This window comes from Barbatula barbatula, assembly GCF_947034865.1.
Source record: "Barbatula barbatula genome assembly, chromosome: 4".
Classification (NCBI taxonomy): Eukaryota; Metazoa; Chordata; class Actinopteri; order Cypriniformes; family Nemacheilidae; genus Barbatula; species Barbatula barbatula.
The window spans coordinates 24,038,280-24,065,827 of record NC_136768.1 but is presented as its reverse complement, the minus strand read 5'-3'; the positions used below and the strand labels follow the sequence as shown (position 1 = coordinate 24,065,827).

The following is a 27,548-nucleotide window of genomic DNA, read 5'->3' as shown; positions in this document are numbered from 1 at the left end:
TCCTAAATGCTGAGACGCATTCTCTACTACACCCACACTCTCCTCCTCTGTCAGGTTACCATGCGACCAGGGCATTCAGTCAGGAGTAAATCGTTGCTCTGAAAAGCCACCGCTGACTCAGAGACTGTGGCTTATGTTTCCTCTCAGGGGAACGAGAGCTGTGAAATGCAGCAAACATTACAGAACGGTATTACACCAGCCACATCTCAAACCTAGAAACAATAGCATCTAAGGGCTCACTATGTTTGGAAATGAATAAGTCCGTTCTAGGATTATATTTTGCTTAAATCTTGAAGCATTCGCATGAATATTTGATGGCATGAAAACGGCATCTGAAGTCAGCTACAGTATGGAAGAACAATACTGACAGATTTAGCTTATATTCATCTAGTTAGCAAAGTATGAATTCGGTTGTTGATTTTGTTTTGAATTGGTAGCACTGGGTATTCTTGCTTTGATCTGCAGGAAATTGTCACTGATTTTTGCCCTTTGATAGATGAGATATGAGACAGGAAGTGGCTTACAGGATGCTGATCTGGAACAGCAGAGGAAATTGTCCTCTTCATTTATTCTACTTACACTCTGAATGACGTACGTGTCTTTATAGAGCATAGCGGCACTGATATTATATAAAGTCGTATCACATTGTTTTGAGTATCGATGTAGGGACTGGAACGTTTTTACAGAATTTGTCTTTATGGGTTTTATTGTACAATAAATGAAATACAATTACACTGTAACAGGATTTTTCTTGAACACAATGGTAAATGGTTCACGAAAGGTGCAGCTATGCACATATTGTGATTACTGTAGTGGCTTATTTTATTAAACACCTTCAAAGGTCTTTGGATATGCAAATTCAGAATGGTCAAATTCGATTTTCTCCGTTACAACACCAGTGTGGCTTGTGACATCACTGAACCCGAGTCATGCAAGAGTCTAGACAGAACTACATGATTGTGTTATGTTACACGTCAGTATATTGTAAAATGGATTTGATTGTTCTTCGTTTAAAACAACATGTTGCTCAGTTTTGTGGAAATACCTTACAGAATGTGAACAAAGAGCCCATATAATGGATCAATGGCTTTCACGAGTGAATAGAGCCTTTGTTTCACTCAAATAAGTAGGGAACAGTACTTTTCTCTTGGTGCTTAATCCACTAGGAGGGTTCAGGTCCAGTCCATTTAGGTGCATTTGATGGTTCTGGTCATGGGGGTTTTAGTTGACAATAATGGTCACACTTCTAGATTCTCCTGTGCATTTCCTGTCATTTGGAGTAGTTCACAAGTACTGTATGTTAAGAGAGCAAGCAAGCTTGTATGCTGTTTTTGGGGCACCTGGAAGTAAAGCGAAACCTTCTTTTGGAGCTTTAAGAAACGTCATTGCGGACAAAGTCCTACTGTAACATAACAAGGTATGCCGTCTTGATACATTTGACCAAACAGACGACATGGACTTCTTCCATGATGAAGCCACAGATTACATCAATGGCAACCTCAAACTCAGTAAGTTCCCATCGCTAAATTATCTTTAACTAATATCTGGTTCTTTATTTACAGTGCATTGTTATTAATTAGCGCTGTCAACGTTAACACATGCGATGCATTTTGTTCGGTTCATGAATGAACGAAAACACACAAGATTATGTCAGAAAGCCCGTTTTGTCTAGATTCGTACGTACAGGTTTCAACGTGTTAATGAATGCAGAATCCCAAATGAAAGCAGAGTTGTGAAAACGGGAAAGGGCGTCAGATCTGCGTAGAGCGTCAGCACAGAAAAAAAAGGATTTCCGGTTAAATCTCGGGGTGCTAAAACTCTTCCGGGTCATATTCACTTATACCTTTACATGTTCCAAGCATGGATTTACTTTATTACACGTAAGGATTTAAACATTAACTGGTACTAGAGTTTGTTGTCATCACTTTAAGAGTGCAGATGTGATCGAGCCACAGCACGTCAGCTACTGTAGAACGTATGGTTTATTGGTGAAAGCGGTAGCATTAGCGAATGCTAAAGAATAAACGTAACACTGTGGATATATTCATTTGTATTTTTTGTACTGATTGTAATGTAAAGAACGTAATCGTATAACTATATACTTAGACATTTCCGTACTGTACATATTTGTTTCTGTACGTATTATGCATTATACTGTTTGTTAATCTACTTTGGTGTACTTTGGAGCTAGAATTTCGCTGGGAAATTACGATAAAGATATTCTATTATGTACCAAAATGTGATGCATTAATGTAAGGTTCTATATAATAACTAATACAGAGAAATTGTCAGGTAAAATGCAAATACAAAAACGATTAAATGCATCAAACCAGTGGGGGATCTAGGATTTTTTTTGAAGCAGGGACCACAATGATGCAGGTTTATTAATGATAGACAGAGATGAGTCAAGGTCAGTGAGTAGGGCCAACACAACACAAAAGTTTGATATACTTGTGTGACGGTACGTGTATTCGTACCGAACCATCACGGGTAGCATTCCAAATATAGTCTTCATTCCTATGCCTACTCCCTTCGAAGGGCAGAGCCCTTGGAGTTTAGACTTTGGAGTGAACAGGGCATGTGTGTGCCATTATTTAGACGTTTGAAATGCACTTGGAAATGGGTGTGACTGCGATGTAATTTCCTCATTATCTTCAGCTGACATGTTCCCGTGATAACGCAGCTCGCGGCGGTTCGATACGAATACGCGTACCATTACACCCCTACTTATAAACATACTTTGGTATGACCAAATACTGTAGGGTTGTGTCAGATACTATTATCCGTCCCTGAACTATTTTACTTCCCTGAACTATGCAACTTTTAACTAATATGCAAATCTTCTATTTAATCTAGCTGCTAAACAAATAAGGTTAACTAGCTAATAAACGAGTGTATTGTTGTATCTAGAGAGCTCAACACTAAGGATTTTTCAACTGGCCCAGGCAGTGATTCCAATTTTTACTTAAATACGAATCTTTTTTTCCGGGTATCTTTATCTTTCGGGTTGCTTCCGTTATCAGGGGTTGCCAGTGCTGTTTTTGCGCTCCATGCAGTCAGTAAAAGAACAAAAAATGACAAACTATAGCACATAATTTTAAAAAACTGAACAAATTAAACATTGCTTTAGGTTTTTAGGCTTAATGGTGTTCAGAAGTGTCATGATCCTGCCTCTCCTTGTCTTGATTTTTGAGTCATGTGGCAGGATCATGTCAGACCCATGTGTTTTTATGTGGAGAAAGGGCATGGCATTGTTTTGGTTTTGTCATGCCGTGCTCTCTCTGTGTGTCACATGTTTTGGCCCCGCCCCCTTGTTTCCTGGTTAGCGTCCCATTAGTTTGTCATCCCTCTCACCTGTCCCACGATCTCCCCGCTAGTTCCCATTCATTTTTGAGTCTAGTCACCTGCCCGTCACTATATCTTGTCTTAGTGCCCTTGGTCACATGTAGGTGGATTGTAAACTGTACCTTGTTTGCCTTCCTCGTCTCGCCTTGTGGATTACGTTGTTGCCTGTTTACCTTGTTCCTGTTTCCTGTTCTCCAGTCGGACTTATTATTTAATTCTCGTACCTTGTTTGTTTTGTCCTCCTTGTTTTTTTTTGTGTTCCTGTTTCAGTTCTCGTGTTTTTCCCCATCGTGGGATTTTTTTGAATTTATTAATAAAGCATTTTGTTAAAATCCTGTCCGGCTAGTGCACCACACACAGTCCGGTCGAATGCCTTTTCGACTTCTTCTGGAAGTGGTAGAAAGTCTACTAGCGCAAAACATTTCACACCCCATTTACACCTGTATTTAACTTAAAGATCTGTCAGTCTGTCAAACAAATGCCTTTGAATTAAATAATGTTTTATTAGTATGATTAAAGATCTATAGGAAATTCTCACAATACACAGTAAAAATGCTCACAACTATTTCAAAAGATGTCCCTGTTCTTCTCATGTTATCCCTCTTAACCATTTCTCATATTTCTTGTGGCTAAGAGTATGACTTTGTCTGCGATCCTTGGAAAACTACACAAAATATAAACAATCAATTGAATCTTAAGGTCACAACTATCTTTTGGTGTGTACTGCTCCTAAACTTTGTGGCGTCCCTGACTTCATAATTCTGAAACATTTTGTCCTCTCACTGATCTCCTCTGTCATCCGATTCATAAATCTTTCTTTAGCATCCCCACACACTGGCTAGTATTATCATGGAACATTGTGACAGCAGTATAAGAAGGTCATGACCATAGCTTTATTCCCGTAATGCATATACAGTAGGCCTATGAGGACAGCAAGCAAGGACACTGGTAAATTACTTTTACACTGGCAGAGAGAAAGTAATAGAGGAATTTACAATGTTGGACATGGGGGCATGATTGCAGATATCTGTTCATTTGTCCCAGCTGGGTTCATTCATCGCTGCTGTTTTCTTAATAGGTTTACATGAATCACTGCCATGCTTAGTAAGAGCCCACTTAAGCTTTTTAAGGTCAACAGCCTAAAGTAACCATAACTTGTCATATCCGGGTCACTAGTTCTACCAGAAAGACTCAGGACAAAATATCTATAATGAAAGATATATTAAAGCTCTTTGCTTAGGCCCCGTCCAACGAAGGAATCCCGAGGAAAAGGATTCTAGATGTTCCGGCCTGAAGATAAAGGAATACTTGTGTACTTCTTAAAGAAACGAAAAAGATTAGAGTACTTCTTAAAGAAACGAAAAAGATTAGAGTACTTCTTAAAGAAACGAGAAAAAGACTTGAGTACTTCTTAAAGAAACGAAAAAAGATTAGAGTACTTCTTAAAGAAACGAGAAAAAGACTTGAGTACTTCTTAAAGAAACGAGAAAAAGACTTGAGTACTTCTTAAAGAAACGAGAAAAAGACTTGAGTACTTCTTAAAGAAACGAGAAAAAGACTTGAGTACTTCTTAAAGAAACGAAAAAGATTAGAGTACTTCTTAAAGAAACGAGAAAAAGACTTGAGTACTTCTTAAAGAAACGAAAAAAGATTAGAGTACTTCTTAAAGAAACGAGAAAAAGACTTGAGTACTTCTTAAAGAAACGAGAAAAAGACTTGAGTACTTCTTAAAGAAACGAGAAAAAGACTTGAGTACTTCTTAAAGAAACGAGAAAAAGACTTGAGTACTTCTTAAAGAAACGAGAAAAAGACTTGAGTGCTTCTTAAAGAAACGAGAAAAAGACTTGAGTGCTTCTTAAAGAAACGAGAAAAAGACTTGAGTGCTTCTTAAAGAAACGAGAAAAAGACTTGAGTGCTTCTTAAAGAAACGAGAAAAAGACTTGAGTACTTCTTAAAGAAACGAGAAAAAGACTTGAGTACTTCTTAAAGAAACGAGAAAAAGACTTGAGTACTTCTTAAAGAAACGAGAAAAAGACTTGAGTACTTCTTAAAGAAACGAGAAAAAGACTTGAGTACTTCTTAAAGAAACGAGAAAAAGACTTGAGTGCTTCTTAAAGAAACGAGAAAAAGACTTGAGTGCTTCTTAAAGAAACGAGAAAAAGACTTGAGTGCTTCTTAAAGAAACGAGAAAAAGACTTGAGTGCTTCTTAAAGAAACGAGAAAAAGACTTGAGTACTTCTTAAAGAAACGAGAAAAAGACTTGAGTACTTCTTAAAGAAACGAGAAAAAGACTTGAGTACTTCTTAAAGAAACGAGAAAAAGACTCGAGTACTTCTTAAAGAAACGAGAAAAAGACTCGAGTACTTCTTAAAGAAACGAGAAAAAGACTCGAGTACTTCTTAAAGAAACGAGAAAAAGACTCGAGTACTTCTTAAAGAAACGAGAAAAAGACTCGAGTACTTCTTAAAGAAACGAGAAAAAGACTTGAGTGCTTCTTAAAGAAACGAGAAAAAGACTCGAGTACTTCTTAAAGAAACGAGAAAAAGACTCGAGTACTTCTTAAAGAAACGAGAAAAAGACTTGAGTACTTCTTAAAGAAACGAGAAAAAGACTTGAGTGCTTCTTAAAGAAACGAGAAAAAGACTTGAGTGCTTCTTAAAGAAACGAGAAAAAGACTTGAGTACTTCTTAAAGAAACGAGAAAAAGACTCGAGTACTTCTTAAAGAAACGAGAAAAAGACTCGAGTACTTCTTAAAGAAACGAGAAAAAGACTTGAGTACTTCTTAAAGAAACGAGAAAAAGACTTGAGTACTTCTTAAAGAAACGAGAAAAAGACTTGAGTGCTTCTTAAAGAAACGAGAAAAAGACTTGAGTGCTTCTTAAAGAAACGAGAAAAAGACTTGAGTGCTTCTTAAAGAAACGAGAAAAAGACTTGAGTGCTTCTTAAAGAAACGAGAAAAAGACTTGAGTACTTCTTAAAGAAACGAGAAAAAGACTTGAGTACTTCTTAAAGAAACGAGAAAAAGACTTGAGTACTTCTTAAAGAAACGAGAAAAAGACTCGAGTACTTCTTAAAGAAACGAGAAAAAGACTCGAGTACTTCTTAAAGAAACGAGAAAAAGACTCGAGTACTTCTTAAAGAAACGAGAAAAAGACTCGAGTACTTCTTAAAGAAACGAGAAAAAGACTCGAGTACTTCTTAAAGAAACGAGAAAAAGACTTGAGTGCTTCTTAAAGAAACGAGAAAAAGACTCGAGTACTTCTTAAAGAAACGAGAAAAAGACTCGAGTACTTCTTAAAGAAACGAGAAAAAGACTCGAGTACTTCTTAAAGAAACGAGAAAAAGACTCGAGTACTTCTTAAAGAAACGAGAAAAAGACTTGAGTACTTCTCAAAGAAACGAGAAAAAGACTTGAGTACTTCTCAAAGAAATGAAGAAGTACTCAAGTATTTTTCAAGAAAGAATGAACTACTTGAGTCTCACTCCAGAGTAAAAATACTCAAGTTATTCTTTACAGAATTAAAGAACTGCTTGAGAGTTAAAATACTTGAGTTGGCAAGCGTCTTAAAATTAAAATGAAATAAAAAAGGTTTGCCATATATATTAGCCATGATAATCAAACATCGAATTACATGATTTAAAGGGGCAGTTTGTAACAATTAAGCAGTAAAATAACCAAAAACCACTAGGCCAGTGTTCGATATTTAGTGCAGTTGCCTGTCAATGGCGTCATACCCGCGTTACCCTTGGTTCCGCCTTTAGTGACGTAGTAACCTGTATGATTTACTGAAATCTGTAAACACAGCTCATACGGTATCACATCATTTTTTTGTGGTTTTGAAGCCCTGTTTTAAACCGGTATTCTGTCCATGCCTAGTGGAGATGCATCTTGTCCTGTTCATCTCAAATGCATGTAGGCTGCATGCTGCATTTACACTTGGTCTTGTCGATTACACAGCAATCCCATCAGTAAAAAAAATAATTTGGCCAAGTGTAAATACCCAGTGGTTGTTCGCTTTACATGTTGGTCAGACAGTCTGTTTCTGTCTAAGTGGGTTTCTTGCTGAGGATATAATGCAAAGAGGTGCAAACTTTGTCAATAGATAAAGTTTGACTAGGCAAATCTACTTACTACATGGTAGGGATGCACCGATCGTTCGGCAAACGAAATTATTCAGCAGAACATGGGACTCACGGTATCTCATATATACTGTACATATCACATGAGAAGTTTCATTTGTGCAAGAATTGATATGAGGATTTGATTCAATGCACACCAACGTTTTGTGATCAAGATTAATTAACCAAATGCATAGTGAAATAGTACAGAGTGTACAGTTGACAGCATCCATTTCGTTTGACAAAAGCACTAATGGCCATCTCTCTGAGGTCCAGGCACAGGTATTGCTGTTGCTCACAATTTAATGGCATTACAAATTTGGGAATAGCCAAGATTTTATGAAATAACTAGTCTAGTCTAGTCTTGTCTATTCACACAGTTTTCCAGGGTAAATCAACAAAACCTTGGTATTACCATGATAGATGTCTAAAAAACATACAGTAGTAATTCCATAAAACTCAATTTATTAACAGGGGTGGAAATTGTATTAATTTTCCTTTGGCACTTTTATATCCAGGTTGGATTTAGACATCATACTTATGCATCAGGTGTGTCTTAATAATTGGTTTTAATTTCCTTGCGCAACATGTTTATGAAAGCCTCTAGTCATTTGCATGTTTTGTTCTTTCAGAGGAAGAATTGCGGAAGCTACGAGAGGAAACCAATGTGGAGACCATTAAACAGGAGCTGGAGAGGGAGCGCAGCAGAAGACTTGACCTGGAACAGAAGATGAGTGAAGTCCTGAAGGCCAGGTGAGCAAACTGCCTGGGACAGAAACATACTCTACGTGAGTATGTTAACCAATGCACATACAGAACCGTGACCGATACATTGCATGTGCAGTGTCCCATTGTACATGCTTTCAGTGTACATGAAATTAACCTCAACTTATTAAATACATTTTCCTTATTGTTTTCATGATTCTTTGATGCACATTCTTCTTTAAAAAAGCCAAAATTAAAATGCAAATGAACATCAAAATGTGCAACACTGCTCTCCAAATCTTTTCTTTTCAAGATCCATAAGATGTTTTCGTCCAACCTGTCATACTGGAACCATTTTTCACCATCCAATCAGGTCATAATCGATTATATTAAGTTTCAAAGAGAAATCAGTGAGATTACAAAAGTTAAATCCTTTACATTGGCTTTAATGGTCCATGTGACAACTCTTGCAACTCTTTTACACTTGAACTAAAACCAATTATTGAGCAAGTACATGAACGTGTTTAAAACTGTGTCACTACACTTGCTGGAATCACCCACGGATAGCTTGTAATGATGGTTTGTAATTTTCCGGAAATCCTTATTTGGTGTCTTTCGTCTATGCTTCATTGCGTCACATTCGTGAACAGAACGAAGAAGACCCGACTGCTAGCCTCGAGTGCGAAAATAAGAATTAATATTGGCAGACATGGATTTATTCATTCTTATTAATATGTCTTACCTGTTAAGATTTCAATAGATAACACAAAAACCACAGCGCACTTGTTGTGTTACAGACTGGTACACCGTTTCATCGGTTGTTCTTTCTCTCTTTGTTATTTTCATCGATAAATGTAACTTAAGCCCTTTGTGCATGGGATAAGTATTATCTGCGGACCTCGTGGGATTTAGAAATGATCTCCCCACATCTGTGTTTCATGTGGAGCACATGCACAGGATAAGTCAAGCCTGTGATTTTATTTTACTCAGATTTACGGATTTATATCCCAGACATGATGGAAAGGCTTTGCGTGTAGTTTATGTATATATAGTTATATGGTGTAGAATGATATACGGCCATACCTGTCAGCATTTGAGTAGGTTTTGTGATCTTCTGTCCGGTTCGCTTCACGGGAATTTCCATGAGAAATAACAAAACAGCAGTTTCGCGCAATTTGGGTCTGTTTATGTTCTTATTTGTTTTGTGTCATATCATCTGCCATGTAAACAGTTATGTTTATTATGCGCTACTGATGTACAGTGAAGATTTTGCCGGTTCGCTGTCACAAGCCACACGTGTCATAGGACCGCGCAGATGAGCCGAATCACAACTCGCGTAAAGAAAATTCCTCCGCACATCACCTGCAGTAGCAATTACAAAGAAGCCATTCTTACAGACAGCCTCTTTAAAATGCTACAACACACATGTTTATATAACCATAGGAATTTGGAGCGAATGCATTAGAAATTCTTGAAAGTGTGTTGGCCGTGTTTTTCGTCTCTTGTCCGGCGTTTTATCTGTCTGTGAAAGCAGGGCTGCCCACAGCGCACGATAAGCCTCTAAAAATAGCTGACATAGCCCACCTCTCATGACTCTCTGGGGTCAATGTCTATACGGACAGATTCAGGGATGTGCCAGCACAGAGCGTTCTTTCCACTGACCTAACAATGCCATCTAATCGATTTACTTTTTATGGACAACACATGTACGGGTTCAACTGCGGTCCGCTGAGGGAGTTTCTATATATAACCCTACGAATACATGTCGAGGGTGAACTTATAGACACTATTATGACCTCAGACTTGTACGTTATCTTATCTCGGATGGGTCATTCTCCAACAGGTTTAGAAAAAGTCCCACAAATTAGAAACCTAACATGCTGTTATGCAGTTCATTTATGTTGAATGAATCTACTTTGCCTAATATGAAATTAAACGTCATGTCGTTTTTGCTTCCTGATGCAGATGCGAAGATTCCCCGCCTCAACCTCCACGCAAACAGCAAGCACCTGCAGCTAACGGCACAGGTAACCTAAAACACAATAGTCCTTTATACGCATACAGTCTCAACTGGTAAATGATGTGTGAACACAATCTTTTGAAAATGACCAGCAAGTCAGTACTGGAGGTTGTAACATTACTAGTAAATCCCCAGTACGATGCTATGTGTGAGCATAGAGCTGGAGTTTTGCTTTTGCAAATTCAGTATGTGCTGATGTACAGTAAGGGTCTGCTTTGGGCTTTTGGATGCACATGAAAAGTCAAAAAACTGTTCAGTAGACAAGTGACACTGAAATCTGCTATGAGACCCTAAAGGATTCGTCTCGTTATTACGTAGAACAGCGCAAATCGATCATCTACGGCTTTCTTTTTATTTTAGATTCTACCTTATACGGAATCCATCTGTTTGCACAGTTGAATACAAGTACACATCTAAAATCTCTCAAACAATAAATCAACATTTTCAAAGTTTACTTCCTGTTTTGTTTACAGTCTTTGCATTTAGTGTGGCCTTCAAGCCCTATATTGACATATTAAAGCCGATTTATGGTTTTGGTTACTGTTTCAGGAAGCATCAGTTGTTATTTTAGGCACTTGTCTAAATTTGTAGACAATGTAGGCCAACATCTCTTGTTTGAGGCAGGAAATTAGAACACACAACTCTCTCTCTCTCTCTCTCTCTCACACTCAGGTTTATAGATTTCTATCTTACAGTTTTTCTCGATTGTTAAGACACATTTCTTAAAAGCTGCTTTCCTTACCGTGAACACAAAACCCAATTTTCAAGCTACATTCACAAATCCTCAGACTCTTGTTGCAAAAGCAAACTTTCACCTCGAAACGGTTTAATCTGTGCTCAAAACTGAACTACGTTGTCAAATCGTGGAGAAATAAATGTTTATTGTTCACCGTAGGCTAAATGCATGTTGCAAAACAAAAATAAACCGCATTTGAGGAGCTGGTGAGTGTTGTAGGGCCCCAGGTTGGCATGAGGGTGGACAACCCCATGATTGCTGATGGCAGCACATAATGTGACATTGACACCACGCTGCCCAGTAACACCAACAATGGCCCGATGGCCAATCAGGTTACGGCCTCTCCTTCTTCTCCTTTTGGTGATATTAAACCCAGCTTCATCCATGTACATGTACTCATGGGGTCTTTCCATTGCATCCAGTTGAAAAGCCCTCTGTAGAAATAGATATAGTTTCGTAAGTGATACGGGAAAAGGGTTTAGTGTTTTAGCAATTGAGAAACACTGTAAGTCTTTCAGTCTGTCTGTTCTCTGTAGACAAGCAGCAGAAAGAGACGGTTTGTTATCGGCTGCAGAACTGGCTATATGATCGGTTTGGGGTTTATATTGAAGATTTTCGGTTTCAGCCTGAGGAGAACACGGTTGAGGCCGAGGAGCCGCTAAGTGCTAAAAGGTCAGTTACAAAGCTCACGCTGTCACGGTTTGTTGTTCTCTTTGGAAATGGTATAAACATGCATGTTTGAAAGAACCCTTGTAAACCGAATGTCGCGTCATTAATAGAACTGAAATCCTCAGATGTTGCCCCCCTGTGGTCAACACTATATTGACCTACAGATCAGTTACTGACTTTGTATGCAGCAAACTGCTGTAAAAATACTGTATAGTGCGTTTTAAAGGATTTGTATTTGCTTATGCATTGTATGCATTTTTCATTCTTATTAAGAGGGACTGTATATTGACACTTTGCAACCTCAGCATCACTTACACAACACCAATCATTCAGTTTTGCACAGACAAGCAACACTCACATATGTAAAGCGTACAAAATGTAAAAGTCCGATTTTTGCATGTGTTTGACTGTCCCTTTAACATGGAAAATGATTTTTTCTTTATAACAGATTAACAGAAAATATGCGACGACTAAGTAAGCCTTGTCTATTAAAATTTTCCTTAAAGGTCGTGGCACCTAGTTTTTTAAGCAGGCTTTGAGACTAATCGTTTGTACTTTTCACACTTTCTTTCTAGAACGGGGCGCCAGACCGGTGACAAATTTCCTACGAAATCTTTCCGCCTTATCCAACTGGAATTCTGTCTACACGTCAGCAATTGCTTTCATTGTGAGCGGTTACATCAGTTTTCCATCTTAAACCTGAATTTCTGTCCTTTTTTTCTGTACATTTACAAATTTGGCAGACACTTTTAAACACATTGCATTTGTTTCTGAGCATGTGCAATCCCTGGGGTCGAACCCATGACCTTGGCGTTGCTAGCGGCATGCTCTCATCACTTAGCCACAGGATAAGCTACACAAAGGAAAATGACCTTGGCTTACTTCATTATCTTGTGTTTGTTTGCAGCACTGAAAACCACTTTACCTTGGATAAAGTTACTTTTCAATGTTAGTTTTATGACAGGAATGTGATTCTTGTGTCTTTTGTCGCAGATCTATATGAATGCAGCATGGCATGGCTGGGCCATTCCTTTGTTTCTATTTTTAGCCATTCTAAGGTTGTCTCTGAATTACCTCATCGCCAGGTGAGACAGCCAAATCTAACAGAAGGAGTGCATTTGAACATACTGTACAGTACATTTGAATACATGTGCGTTTTTAACCAGCATTCTTGATATCATTTCTGTCCTTCTGATACTCGAACGTCCACATTTGCTCGGATGTCTACTGTACTTTTGAAATGATTTCAATACGGCGTTGTCAAAGTTGAATACGTATTATTGGTTACATAAGGACAGACCTAAAGGGTGACTAATAATAATGATTTATGGGGAAAAGAAATCGCAAAATATGGAGATACAAGGTTTCAGAAGGACAGCAGCCATATAAAGAATATGTTATTAAAGGGACAGTCATCTGTCATCATTTACTTATCCTCAGGTTGATTCTAAGCACTATATTATTTGATAAATGATCATTCTGTTTGTAGGTATCTTCCTTGAAATCTTTTTTGTGTGTTTTTCTAAAGAGGCTGGAGAATTCAGTGGAGCATCGTGCCTGAAGTTAAAGAACCTGTGGTGGGATATTTTTTTCCTAAGAGAAAGTACAGGTACGTGACCTCAAGGGTTGCGTTTTTTTGAATACTTCTTTATCGTTTTTCTCTCGTGATTTCCAGGAACCTCCCAAGGAAGACTTGACTGTGTCTGAAAAGTTTCAGTTAGTTCTGGATGTTGCACAAAAAGCACAGGTGCCAGCTTTATGTATTCATTAAGCCTATAACTAAAAGGGACAGTTCACCCAAAAATGAACATTCAGTCATCATTTACTCGAGTTGTTACAAACCAATGTCTTTGTTCTGCCAAACACAAAGTAAGATATTTATTAGAACGTCCGTAACCAAACTGATCTCATCCACCATTGACTCCCGAGGTATTTTCCCTACTATGGCAGTAAATGAGTGACGTGAATGAGATCTGTTTGGTTACTGACTGTAGCAAAGTTCCACGGAAGGAAGGAAGGAAGGAAGGAGGCGGGATCCAGCGAACGTAACACAAGCTTTTAATATAACAAAAACAAACTTAAAGCGCCCCACACAAACATAACAACACATCACATATGCTTGTAATCCAGGCCTGGTCCTCTCTCCCCTTACCTGTTGTCGCTCCTCTTTTATGCCTCCGGAGCTCCTCCGTGAGAGATGCGAGACCGGTGCACTCGCGTCACCGGCTTCGCTCCATTCCCTCGCGCCTCTCGTCCCGCTGACATTCTTCCAAATATCTTACATTGTGTTCAGCAGAACAGAGGAATGAATAGAGGTTTGTAAGAAGGTTGTGTACACGATGACAGAGGTTTCATTTTTGGGTGAACTTTCTCTTCAATATGGTTTGATTTACTTTGCTTACTTTACTTTCTTGTTTAAAACAAGTTCTGTGGTCAACAACCATGTCATAAATGCTGTGCATGGAGCAAGTTTGCCACGCAACCTTCTTTAACATTTCATGCTATTTATTATGTTTATGCCATTGAACGTTCAAAGGCGTCTCCGTAATGAAAAACCTTTCGCGTTCATTTACTTTATTTCAAACGTATGTTTCTGTAGAATCTATTTGGAAAGATGTCCGATGTTTTGGAGAAAATCAAAAAGTAAGTAGCTCTTAAGACTTAAGACATTTCTTTTTATGTGTACGTTTCATACACTGGGAAATTGAATGAATGTTGCTGTGTGTGTCAGTCTGTTTATGTGGGTTCAGCCTGAGATTACTCAGAAGTTGTACGTTGCTCTGTGGGTGGCCTTCATCTCCTCCTGCGTCCTGCCCTACAAGCTAATGGGCTTCATGATAGGTAAGAATTATTACCCATAATCACATGCACATAAACACTTCGTGCAGTACTTACTGACTTACACACTGCCAGCACTATTAATACTTATAATACTTAATGAACCTTCGCTTCATAATATTTGCATTTTAATGACACGTTTTCCTTCTTGGGAAAGTTAGACCAGCTTAAAATATCTGCTAATATTTGAAAACATGTTTGTCATGACAGAGGCGTAGTTAAGTCACTGTGTGTATGCATTGACACAAGACACCCACGCTTTATTGACCCATTTGAGAGGTTTTATTGTGTTTGTACGTACTTTCTCCGACAGGGCTTTACGCAGGCATCAAGTTCTTTATTATAGACTTTTTGTTTAAGAGCTGCCCGAAACTAAGAGACAAATACGACACCCCGTACATCATGTGGAACAGCCTGCCCACCGACCCTCAGCTAAAAGAAAGGAGCAATGCTACTGTGTTACGACGGGTAAGACAAAGAGACTCACACCAGCCTCAAAGGCAGATTTGTTTGTAATTTAAAGTGAATGGGGATTGTGGCTCCAAAAATGGCCAAAAGTGTCGCTGCAAAATGATGGTTTTGAAGCCTAAAAGAGTGTTCACAACAAACGCGGTAAGTTGTGCTATTCGCGTGTAGTTCGACGCTTGAACATTTTGAGTTGACTCGCATCATTCGCGCGTGAAATTTGCTTCATTATAGATGCGAATTCGCTTCATGGGAGGGGCTTCTGCCAGGCGGCTCCAGTATTGGCTGACATTGATTTTGTTGAGAGGGAAGTCTGAAGAATGACGTAGACTCGTTCGGCACCGTGTCTGGGTCCATCATTGTTGTTTCAGATTTCTGCCTCCGCTCGCTATGTCATAATCACGGCCCTACTAGATCAAGCTCCTGATTGGTTAACGCAGCGCGATTTATCGCTAAAGTTCCGATTTTTTTCTCTCAATTCGGGCCGCCTCATTCACGCGAATCGCACCGTGAGTAGGTCTATCGCGTCTTTGCATTGACTTAACATGTAAATTACTGGCGCTTAAGGCTTCATTCGCGTCTGGTGTGAACGCACGGTAAGAACACACTGAAATTGAAATGTCACTTTATGTGCCACTGCTGTTGGAGGAGTTTTAGGTCAACTGTGACTTTTTAAAAGGATCTTTTCAAACTGCACTAAAATGAACCTTTCAAATGAACACTTCTATGTTATATATACATATGCAAAGCATTTATTCAAGATTTGTGTGTACGCAGGTGTGTGAATGTTGCCCATAATCTGTTGTCTCTTTCTCTCAGCTGTCTGGGTGTGAGAAGGTAGGGATTCTGGTGTGCTATTGACAACGTGTGTGTGATAGGCTACCAACAGCTTACCTTTCTTTCTTTATCTGTGTGTTTGGTGCGTGAATATGCAATAGATACACCCTGTGACATGACTCTTGTCTGTGGACAAATGGATCGTAATTGGCTACAAATGAATGAATAAATATATCAATTGTATTTTTGATAGAAAAAACGTTTTAGCCTATTTATCGTGAGCATTGTTTCAGTATCAGCAATGTACAACTAAAGCAGACGGATGCCATTTTAGACCCATTTTCACAGACTTTTTAATTAGTATGTGTGTTTGTGTGTGTATAGACGACGTGATACTGTAGAATAACTGTATTGCTGAATCTAGAATCTGCCACAGCTGTAGTTTGTGCTTCTTCTGAACTATTACAAATGGAATTCACATTATCCCACATTAACTTTGGATGAACTTAATATTTTGCCTTTGTTTTTGTTTCCCTTTGTGGTATAGTGGAAAAAACTATTACGCTATGACTTCCCACCAAGTGAAATAAACATGTTTGATTTACTCTCTTAATTTATTTTAATAAATCAAATTAAATTAATTTAGACTCTCTATATTAAAATGTTGGTTGGCTTTGATTTAACTTCAGGTAAAAGGTTATTTAAAATGTGAAGAAATATTTACAGTATACGCATGACAGATTCATAGGGCCCTATTGTGCAACCGGCGCAATGCGGCGAAAGACGCAGCGCAAGTGTTTTTGCTACTTTCAGCCCGACGCAGATCTCATTTTCCCGTCCTGCCCAGTGTTGTTTAAAAAGCAAATGCATTCGTGCCCATGGGCGTGTTGGTCTAAAAAAGAGGTGTGCTCAGGCGCATTATTGACGCGTTGCTATTTTGAGGAACTTCGAATAGACTTCAGTTATTTATCTTATAAAAGAGCGCGTTAGGAATATGCGCCTATAGACGGGTGCACAGCGCTCGTACATTCTGCTTATTACACAAAGAGGGACGCGCAGAAGCACACAATAATACCAAAATATTTATAAAAATGAATTACAATGTAAAAGATAATTATTGTGGCCATAAAGATAAAAACCCGACTTGTACTGTAGATGGTCTGCTTACACGCTTTAACCTCTCGCACGAGCGAATCCGCCATGGCGCGAGCGCAACTGGCTCTTAACGGGAATGGAAGATGACACTCTGATTGGTTTATTGGACGTTACGCCAAAAAAAATACTCAATAAGAGAATCGGGACAACCAATTACGACCATGTGCCCGGGTGCGCCGACCGTTTCTTCTCGCCGTTAAACTAGAAAGTGGATTTGGACACGCCCTGAGTGCACCTGCGCTGTGCGCTTTAAACCATGTGCTTAGATGGTGAAAATAGGGCCTATGGTCTTTATAAAATTGATAGAAAATCGTTGCTGTTTTTAGACATACTTCGTAAGGACGTTTCCCAGCCTGATATTAGCAGTTTCTGTTTTAAGACTATAGCTGCTTTTTTATTTGCTTTGTTTAGGTGGAAATGTGCTGAATGGTTCAAGATTGGCTGTGTTAAAGGGATACATGTGTTTTATATACGCATACAGTACATGCTTGGGTGAAAATATTGATTCTCAGATGCATTGCAGTCATTATTTCAACATCGTTTTAATTCAATGCTTGATCTTTTGTTATTCATTACTTGTAGCGAGACGTATTTCATGTTTACTGTTAAAATTGTGTTCAGATCCAGCCAGTTGTATCGAGAAGTAGTTTAGCCACCGTCCCGGCCGGAGTGACCCGAGAAGAGGAGAGCAGCCGTTCACACGGCACAAAGAAAGGAGCATTTCATGAGATCTTTAACCTGCTCGAGAATGAAAGACCTCTGACCGGTGAGGACTCTATCTGACCAGCAACATTTCACCATTGTAATAGTGGAGGAATGGTAATGATATGGTTTTGTTTGGATGTTCTTTCTTCTAGTATGTGAGAATGGATGGAGATGCTGTCTGATAAATAGAGACAGGAAGATGCCAACTGACTACATCCGCAACGGGATGCTCTATGTCACTGAGAAGTAAGAAACGTTGTGTATTTAGCATCTGATGGCTGAGCAGTGCAAAACTTAGACCAGTTGCAGAAACATAGCTGCCAAGTTAAGATTGTCGCTGCGTCCGAAATCGCATACTGTGACAGTACGTACTGAATTTGAATTAGTTCCTACCCATCGGCCGTTCTATATAGTGTGAGTGGGAGTGCATTTCGTAAATACTGCGTCCGCCATGTTTTATGATCATATTAGCCGTATGCTCTGACCTATGAAGTATTAACAACAACCTACACGTGAGCGTTGATAAAGACAGTCACAAGAAATTCATTTGATTTACTTTTTAAATAAGACATTGTGGGATAGAGAAGTGTATAGCCGATCCACACTCAAGAATGTCGGCGGAAGTAGTAGACCATCCGGGTATTTCTCGTCTACTGTTGCATAGTGAGGTTTCGGACATACTATTCATGATTCATACTCATTTTCGCCTGCTATATAGTATGGAAGCGATTTCGGACGCAGCGCGTCTTAAAGGGGTCATATGGCGCCAATACTGTACGTGTTTTTCTGTGTCATTGGTGTGTTACAAGTTGCCCATGCATGTATTAGACATGTATAATTGCAAAAATGAACAAAAGATGCATTCTATCTAAAAGCGAATGCTCACCTAGACCGGTTTGAAACGCCTCGTGTAACCACACCCCCACAAATCTACATCAGTGGTATGATTTGACTAAGACCACCAAAATGTATACGCACCTAAGGTGGGCGTACCTGTCAGTACAATTGCTTTGGAATCTGATGTTCCAAATATAGTAAGAGGCGTTACATTTCCGTCACACACTTGCAGTATTCGACCAATCGCTACACACTTGTCAACTGGCCAATCATAGCACACCTCGCTTTTCAGAGCGATGAGGTTTGTAAAAAATCTGCACTTTTCAGAGAGGCGGGGCAAAGAGGAGATACGAACATGCTCGTATGAACCTTAAAGCGTGTAAACATATTTAATTTAGCCGTCTCATATGATTCCTTTAACAGCTATTTTCACAGACTAGCAATTAGTTAGGACTACTAACTTAGGTAAGTTAGGTCTTACTTTCATATGTCAAGAAGACCAATCTACCTTTTATGTACCTGACTTGAAGAAGTTATGACCAGTCTTGAAGAAATAAATTTGGTTATGCAAACCAACCTTAGGTTCATATCATCATAATATCATACAATAGTTTAATATCAGAACACATGAAGCGCCTGTGGAGCGTCCACATTGATCCAAGCAATGACAATATATGGTTCTCTATCCATCAGCTACCTGTGTTTTGAGAGTTCCAGCTCAAGATCAGGTTCTTCAAAGAAGAACAAAGTCATAAAACTGGTGGACATCACAGATATCCAGAAGGTATCTCTAAATCACAGTGAAACAATATGTTTGTTAGAGAAACTGTTCAATACTTCGAGCTTATTTTGTGACGCGTATTCATAACAATATACAGATCAGCATTGCTACAAGTCTTCCTTTACTTTTTCCATAGTACAAGGTTTTGTCAGTTTTGCCTGGATCTGGAATGGGCATCTCTATTGCCACGCCATCAACACAGAAGGTAATCCCACATCGTGCTTAAAGTAACGCTGTGTAGTTTTAGATGAATCTGTAAATGATACGGTCATAGTTCCACAATTCTTTTTCTATACCAATTTTATTATGAAATGTTTTCTGTACAGCTGCTTCGCCACAATGCACACTATAACATTTTCAAACTAAATTTGTCTTGTTCCTTTAGCCACTTGTGTTTGGTGCAATGATTCACAGAGATGAGGCCTTTGAGACAATCTTTACGCAGTACATGAAGATCATGACCACAGCCAACCCTGAGACGTAACTCACTCTCGTCTCATTTTGCCAGGACCATTTTCTTTGGTCTCGTTTACTTTGACTGTGATCGGAGAACTGTCAGCGTTTGATCTGACATGCAGGAGCGCGAGTAAGAGCATACATTCCTGCGACACTGACGTTTCCTATTGGAGGAATGTGGGCAGCATTGCGTCATGTGACTTGTGACCAGTTTTTGGCTTTCAAAGATGTGCACACTGAATAGTTTACAGACTTGATGTTACCGTATGTACTTGTCTCTCCCAGTGATTCCTGTTTCCACACTTTTATCCTGGTACATGTTAGGGGGGGTTTCCTTAAGGAATTTGATTGTACAGTCTTTACCGCTTCAGAAAGACCTTCTAGCTTGTTTTTTTGTAAAGTATCTAAACATCTTCAGAATGGTGTAAGATAATCATTTTATTGAAAAAAACGATTATAAACTTTAACCTGCCCGAGAATGAAAAACCTCTGCCTGGTGAGGACTCTGTCTGACCAGCAACAATTCACCATTGTAAATGGTGTTTATACACATTCAGAAGTAATTTCAATATAAATATATCAATATAATTTAAATTTCAGTAAATTCATATTTTGTTTTAAGGATGTTTAGATATTTTTACTGGAAAAACTAAAAATAAATATTGACGAGAATGATAATTTGAGACGAATGCATTAAAATGGTCAAATACAGTGCTTTGCATGAACAAAGTCAACATTTACAGAAATGGGAAATCCATACGCTCTTAAAATGGTGTTACAAAAGGTTCTTCGATGCAATTTCGGTTCCCTAAAGAACCTTTAACATCTGAAGAACCGTTCTGTTTCACAAAAGGTCTTCAGATGATAAAACCGTAAGAACGAGATGGTCCCCTGAAGAACCTTTAACATCTGAAGAACCGTTCTGTTTTACAAAAGGTCTTCAGATTATAAAACCGTAAGCACGAGATGGTGCCCTGAAGAACCTTTAACATTTGAAGAACCGTTCTGTTTTACAAAAGGTCTTCAGATTATAAAACTGTAAGAACGAGATGGTCCCCTGAAGAACCTTTAACATCTGAAGAACCGTTCTGTTTCTCAAAAGGTCTTCAGATTATAAAACGTAAGAACGAGATGGTCCCCTGAAGAACCTTTAACATCTGAAGAACCGTTCTGTTTCTCAAAAGGTCTTCAGATTATAAAACCGTAAGAACGAGATGGTCCCCTGAAGAACCTTTAACATCTGAAGAACCGTTCTGTTTCACAAAAGGTCTTCAGATGATAAAACCGTAAGAACGAGATGGTTCCCTGAAGAACCTTTAACATCTGAAGAACAGTTCTGTTTCACAAAAGGTCTTCAGATTATAAAACCGTAAGAACGAGATGGTTCCCTGAAGAACCTTTAACATCTGAAGAACCGTTCTGTTTCACAAAAGGTCTTCAGATTATAAAATCGTAAGAACGAGATGGTTCCCTTAAGAACCTTTAACATCTGAAGAACCGTTCTGTTTCTCAAAAGGTCTTCAGATTATAAAACCGTAAGAACGAGATGGTCCCCTGAAGAACCTTTAACATCTGAAGAACCGTTCTGTTTCTCAAAAGGTCTTCAGATTATAAAACGTAAGAACGAGATGGTCCCCTGAAGAACCTTTAACATCTGAAGAACCGTTCTGTTTCACAAAAGGTCTTCAGATTATAAAACCGTAAGAACGAGATGGTTCCCTTAAGAACCTTTAACATCTGAAGAACCGTTCTGTTTCTCAAAAGGTCTTCAGATTATAAAACCGTAAGAACGAGATGGTCCCCTGAAGAACCTTTAACATCTGAAGAACCGTTCTGTTTCTCAAAAGGTCTTCAGATTATAAAACGTAAGAACGAGATGGTCCCCTGAAGAACCTTTAACATCTGAAGAACCGTTCTGTTTCACAAAAGGTCTTCAGATTATAAAACCGTAAGAACGAGATGGTCCCCTGAAGAACCTTTAACATCTGAAGAACCGTTCTGTTTCTCAAAAGGTCTTCAGATTATAAAACCGTAAGAACGAGATGGTCCCCTGAAGAACCTTTAACATCTGAAGAACCGTTCTGTTTCTCAAAAGGTCTTCAGATTATAAAACCGTAAGAACGAGATGGTCCCCTGAAGAACCTTTAACATCTGAAGAACCGTTCTGTTTCTCAAAAGGTCTTCAGATTATAAAACCGTAAGAACGAGATGGTCCCCTGAAGAACCTTTAACATCTGAAGAACCGTTCTGTTTCTCAAAAGGTCTTCAGATTATAAAACCGTAAGAACGAGATGGTCCCCTGAAGAACCTTTAACATCTGAAGAACCGTTCTGTTTCTCAAAAGGTCTTCAGATTATAAAACGTAAGAACGAGATGGTCCCCTGAAGAACCTTTAACATCTGAAGAACCGTTCTGTTTCTCAAAAGGTCTTCAGATTATAAAACCGTAAGAACGAGATGGTCCCCTGAAGAACCTTTAACATCTGAAGAACCGTTCTGTTTCTCAAAAGGTCTTCAGATTATAAAACCGTAAGAACGAGATGGTCCCCTGAAGAACCTTTAACATCTGAAGAACCGTTCTGTTTCTCAAAAGGTCTTCAGATTATAAAACCGTAAGAACGAGATGGTCCCCTGAAGAACCTTTAACATCTGAAGAACCGTTCTGTTTCTCAAAAGGTCTTCAGATTATAAAACGTAAGAACGAGATGGTCCCCTGAAGAACTTTTAACATCTGAAGAACCGTTCTGTTTCTCAAAAGGTCTTCAGATTATAAAACGTAAGAACGAGATGGTGCCCTGAAGAACCTTTAACATCTGAAGAACCGTTCTGTTTCTCAAAAGGTCTTCAGATTATAAAACCGTAAGAACGAGATGGTCCGTTGAAAAACCTTTAACATCTGAAGAACCGTTCTGTTTCTCAAAAGGTCTTTAGATTATAAAACCGTAAGAACGAGATGGTCCCCTGAAGAACCTTTAACATCTGAAGAACCGTTCTGTTTCTCAAAAGGTCTTCAGATTATAAAACCGTAAGAACGAGATTGTTCCCTTAAGAACCTTTAACATCTGAAGAACCGTTCTGTTTCACAAAAGGTCTTCAGATGATAAAACCGTAAGAACGAGATGGTCCCCTGAAGAACCTTTAACATCTGAAGAACCGTTCTGTTTCTCAAAAGGTCTTCAGATTATAAAACCGTAAGAACGAGATTGTTCCCTTAAGAACCTTTAACATCTGAAGAACCATTCTGTTTCACAAAAGGTCTTCAGATTATAAAACCGTAAGAACGAGATGGTTCCCTTAAGAACCTTTAATATCTGAAGAACCGTTCTGTTTCACAAAAGGTCTTCAGATTATAAAACCGTAAGAACGAGATTGTTCCCTTAAGAACCTTTAACATCTGAAGAACCGTTCTGTTTCACAAAAGGTCTTCAGATGATAAAACCGTAAGAACGAGATTGTTCCCTGAAGAACCTTTAACATCTGAAGAACCGTTCTGTTTCTCTAAAGGTCTTCAGATTATAAAACCGTAAGAACGAGATGGTTCCCTTAAGAACCTTTAACATCTGAAGAACCGTTCTGTTTCTCAAAAGGTCTTCAGATTATAAAATCGTAAGAACGAGATGGTTCCCTGAAGAACCTTTAACATCTGAAGAACCGTTCTGTTTCACAAAAGGTCTTCAGATTATAAAATCGTAAGAACGAGATGGTTCCCTTAAGAACCTTTAACATCTGAAGAACCGTTCTGTTTCACAAAAGGTCTTCAGATTATAAAATCGTAAGAACGAGATGGTCCCCTGAAGAACCTTTAACATCTGAAGAACCGTTCTGTTTTACAAAAGGTCTTCAGATTATAAAACTGTAAGAACGAGATGGTTCCCTGAAGAACCTTTAACATCTGAAGAACAGTTCTGTTTCACAAAAGGTCTTCAGATTATAAAACCGTAAGAACGAGATGGTTCCCTTAAGAACCTTTAAAATCTGAAGAACCGTTCTGTTTCACAAAAGGTCTTCAGATTATAAAACCGTAAGAACGAGATGGTTCCCTGAAGAACCTTTAACATCTGAAGAACAGTTCTGTTTCACAAAAGGTCTTCAGATTATAAAACCGTAAGAACGAGATGGTTCCCTGAAGAACCTTTAATATCTGAAGAACCGTTCTGTTTCACAAAAGGTCTTCAGATGATAAAACCGTAAGAACGAGATGGTTCCCTGAAGAACCTTTAACATCTGAAGAACCGTTCTGTTTCACAAAAGGTCTTCAGATGATAAAACCGTAAGAACGAGATGGTTCCCTGAAGAACCTTTAATATCTGAAGAACCGTTCTGTTTCACAAAAGGTCTTCAGATGATAAAACCGTAAGAACGAGATGGTTCCCTTAAGAACCTTTAACATCTGAAGAACCGTTCTGTTTCACAAAAGGTCTTCAGATTATAAAATCGTAAGAACGAGATGGTTCCCTGAAGAACCTTTAATATCTGAAGAACCGTTCTGTTTCACAAAAGGTCTTCAGATTATAAAACCGTAAGAACGAGATGGTTCCCTGAAGAACCTTTAACATCTGAAGAACCGTTCTGTTTCACAAAAGGTCTTCAGATTATAAAACCGTAAGAACGAGATGGTTCCCTGAAGAACCTTTAACATCTGAAGAACCGTTCTGTTTCACAAAAGGTCTTCAGATTATAAAATCGTAAGAACGAGATGGTCCCCTAAAGAACTTTTAACTCGATGGTTCTTTGTGGAACGAAACATGGCATTGAAGAACCTTTAAAGCACCTTTATTTTTAAGAGTGTCGCTCACAAATTTAATTTCTACTAGTCTTTAAATCAAAATTTTAACTTTTTGTATTCTATAAGTTCTATAACTTCTTGTAATAAGAAAGGCGATGATCGCCTCGTGTTTGTATTGAAGGCTAAACTAGCGGCTTCCCGGGTTGATCACTGATACCGAATGCCATTTGCTTATTTCATGCCACGGGACCAAATGCAATATGCAACAGGCTCTGTCACTCACTCCAGCCTAAACTTTGACTGAAAAATAAATGATATTTGATTTTTTTGCTGCAAATCACTGTATATGTCCACATCTCAAGACCAGCAAAGAAAAGTGTTTTTACATTTGTTTACATTGTTGCTGTATGCCCGCAAAACACACTCGCTTCACCTCACCTAACCTCTCAGCAAAGTGTGTATCGTGTTTTTAAGCAGAATATCTTCCCAAACTGTGTTCTGTGGGAAACTGAAGCTTCAAATGCCTTTATTGTAGTGTTGACGTTTCTTAAGGGCTTAAGTCACTTTGAGCTTAAGTATGCTTCAAGTAAATTATTTTTTCATTACAAGATGTTAACAGTATCAGTTGTATAAACTAGCTTCACACCTATTTTGAAGCAATCTATGAGTGAATGTTTAGATATTATGTTTTGGGAAAAAATCTATTTTCCGACTGTTCCATCCAAATGCAGATCTCAACATTTGATTCAGTACATTTTAACGTGTATTTAAATAGGGCTTGTACACATTTTTATCATTTAATTTTTAAAACAACAAAATGTAATTTTTTTATACAATTTTGGGGTCGTCATGTTAAGAAATGAGAACGCGGGTGTGTGATGTTACGGAAATATCAATTATATGGAATCAAATCTTGATGGTTTTGTAAATAGGTTTTCATTTTTTTTCAAGTATTGTTTTTTTTTGGTTTTATTTTTAAATAGCTCTGTGTTTAATTCATTCTGGTTTCACATACATGTATCGACAAACATGCTAAGAGTTCTGCGCTTTTGCTGTAAATGAAATCACGCCTGTTTCTGAAATTTATTGGTTTAATTGGTTTAGCCCCAGAATATAAGTAGATATAAAATAACTATATACATGTCATATTTTATTCGTAGAATATTGGAAGTTGTTTGGCATTTGACTCCGTTTCTTACCCTAAACGAACAACATTTGATGCACAAAGATGCTTTGATTTCAATGTATGTAGCTGAACAATCAGGGCCACATTTGTATATTAAGCATTCCAAAGATATTCATCTCACGAGAAAATGCTCTCTGTCTCCCCGTATATCTGTTATCTTGCTTTTAAGAGACTTTAGAGTTCCCAAAGAAGGTTCAGTGTATTTGACAGTATGTCCTTGCAAGCTTTGAAGGTGATGACGTTTGGGACGTAGCGTTGGATTGCACTAATGAAGCTCAGAATGTATCAGAATAGTCGTTTTGCCAAATGTTGTTTCTTCTTTAAACTTATTTGTCTCAAACTGCGATGTTTACACAAAGGCTGGGTCGTAATACGCAGTTGGATCCCTGTCAAGCGGCCCGGCCCAGGGGCGTGAAAACTGCGACTCTATATTTTTTAGGTTGCTGTCAATTATAAACTAGAAAACGGGACCTTTGCCGACTTGTATTTCAGATGCTGGGTAAGTGAATCTCACAAACCTGTAATGAACATGGGTGTTCAAATCTAAAGAAAATATATATATTTTGCAATATTTAAATCATTGAGATTTCTCATTAAGGATACTTACAGTAAAAAATATGATTTACATTCATTATAACAGTGTTGATACACCGTGCTGTATTGGTTGTACTGCCTTTCTTCGATACAGTATATTTCAGTTAACATCACATTATCAGTTTGTATTTTGGGATGAAACATGTCACATCACCAAATATGAAATACAGACGTTTATTTGTGAGATAAACTCGCGTACACATCCACATATTTGAATGATGCTCTGTACGGTATTTGTAGATGGTTAGGGTGGCATCATTAACATCTGTGTAGAATGTGGGGTTATTTTCGTCAAATACCTTTAGACTGACAGTGAATCTAACAGGTGTACATTATCGATAGCATTATTCGTTTCTGTAGGGGTCTAAAGAAAAGGAACACGAGGACATTTATATACAGAAGTAATGTAATAATAGCTCTGATTTGAAGAGAACTATGTATATCACTGAATCATCATGTGTTGTACATGTTTTTTTTAAAGTAAATGAATGAAATGTGTCAATCAAAATGTCTGTTTTTTTATAGTGTCTGTTCATATACAGCATTTGACTTCTTGTATGTACTGTAGGCCCGATTTTTATTGTACAGGGAATATTTAATATGGTTGGTTTGTATTTTTTTATTTGTTTGGCTAGTTTGATCCAAGGCCAGAGTATGCCAGAAGTAAATACACGACATGTTCTGCAGGAAGAAATAATGTTGATAATGTAATTGTTCGTAATGCATTTTACTGCCATTTACTCAGTTAGCGGACCACCACTAGAGGACGCTGAAGTCGAGGGATTGAAGACCGTGCAGAAATGTACAGTACAGGAATAAATAATCAACATGTTACGTGTATTATTGTGATTTTAAAGGTTGTCGGGGAACGTTTCATTAATTTCGAGTGCTCTCAAACAGTCCTGTTGTGTTTGAAAATATTTTGTTTATGTAAAGAGGTACTACCCTGGTATGTAAATGTATAAAAAAATACTATGAAATGTCTCTTTAGCGAGTACCGTGTGAGTACATAAAAAAGACCCTACGGGTCAAAATGACGATGATCCATCTTACTGATCTCTTGTGTCACCTACAATCAGATTGAACTAGGCTTGTCGTAATGTAACATTTTTAATCAAATTAATTACTTGCACTGATTCATTAATCAAATGAATCACAATTACCGGCACGTCAATCTTGGCTGAAAATGACCCCAACATCTGTCTGGCTTATGTGCTAGTTTCTCAAACAGAGGCACTTTTTTGCCCCAATTTTGTCATTCTAACGCTTTGAAAAACAGTTTTTGCACAGGTGCATTAAATGTGTTGATTATTTCAACATCATAATACTACAAAAATGAATTACAAGTTAAAAGTTCAGTGTGTAAGGTTTTGGAGGATCTATTGACAGAAATGTCACACATAACTACAGTCTTGTTTGAAGCATGCTACGTCA

The 27,548-nt window shown here is 38.2% G+C and overlaps 1 protein-coding gene across 1 annotated transcript in view; it reads left to right on the top strand.

Annotated features, from left to right (window-relative positions):
- gramd4a (GRAM domain containing 4a) overlaps positions 1–21,476 on the top strand; it is a 38,937-nt gene extending 17,461 nt beyond the window's left edge. Inside the window, exons 4-19 of the mRNA XM_079454535.1 lie at positions 8,098–8,218; positions 10,136–10,197; positions 11,463–11,598; positions 12,044–12,069; positions 12,171–12,262; positions 12,589–12,680; positions 13,124–13,172; positions 13,271–13,342; positions 14,195–14,238; positions 14,327–14,436; positions 14,747–14,901; positions 17,452–17,596; positions 17,688–17,781; positions 19,066–19,156; positions 19,290–19,358; positions 19,539–21,476. Of these exons, the coding sequence (XP_079310661.1) occupies positions 8,098–8,218; positions 10,136–10,197; positions 11,463–11,598; positions 12,044–12,069; positions 12,171–12,262; positions 12,589–12,680; positions 13,124–13,172; positions 13,271–13,342; positions 14,195–14,238; positions 14,327–14,436; positions 14,747–14,901; positions 17,452–17,596; positions 17,688–17,781; positions 19,066–19,156; positions 19,290–19,358; positions 19,539–19,637 (1,457 nt within the window). The 3' untranslated portion in view covers positions 19,638–21,476. The remainder of the gene's footprint in view (positions 1–8,097; positions 8,219–10,135; positions 10,198–11,462; positions 11,599–12,043; positions 12,070–12,170; positions 12,263–12,588; positions 12,681–13,123; positions 13,173–13,270; positions 13,343–14,194; positions 14,239–14,326; positions 14,437–14,746; positions 14,902–17,451; positions 17,597–17,687; positions 17,782–19,065; positions 19,157–19,289; positions 19,359–19,538) is intronic.
- The last annotated feature ends 6,072 nt before the right edge of the window (positions 21,477–27,548 follow it).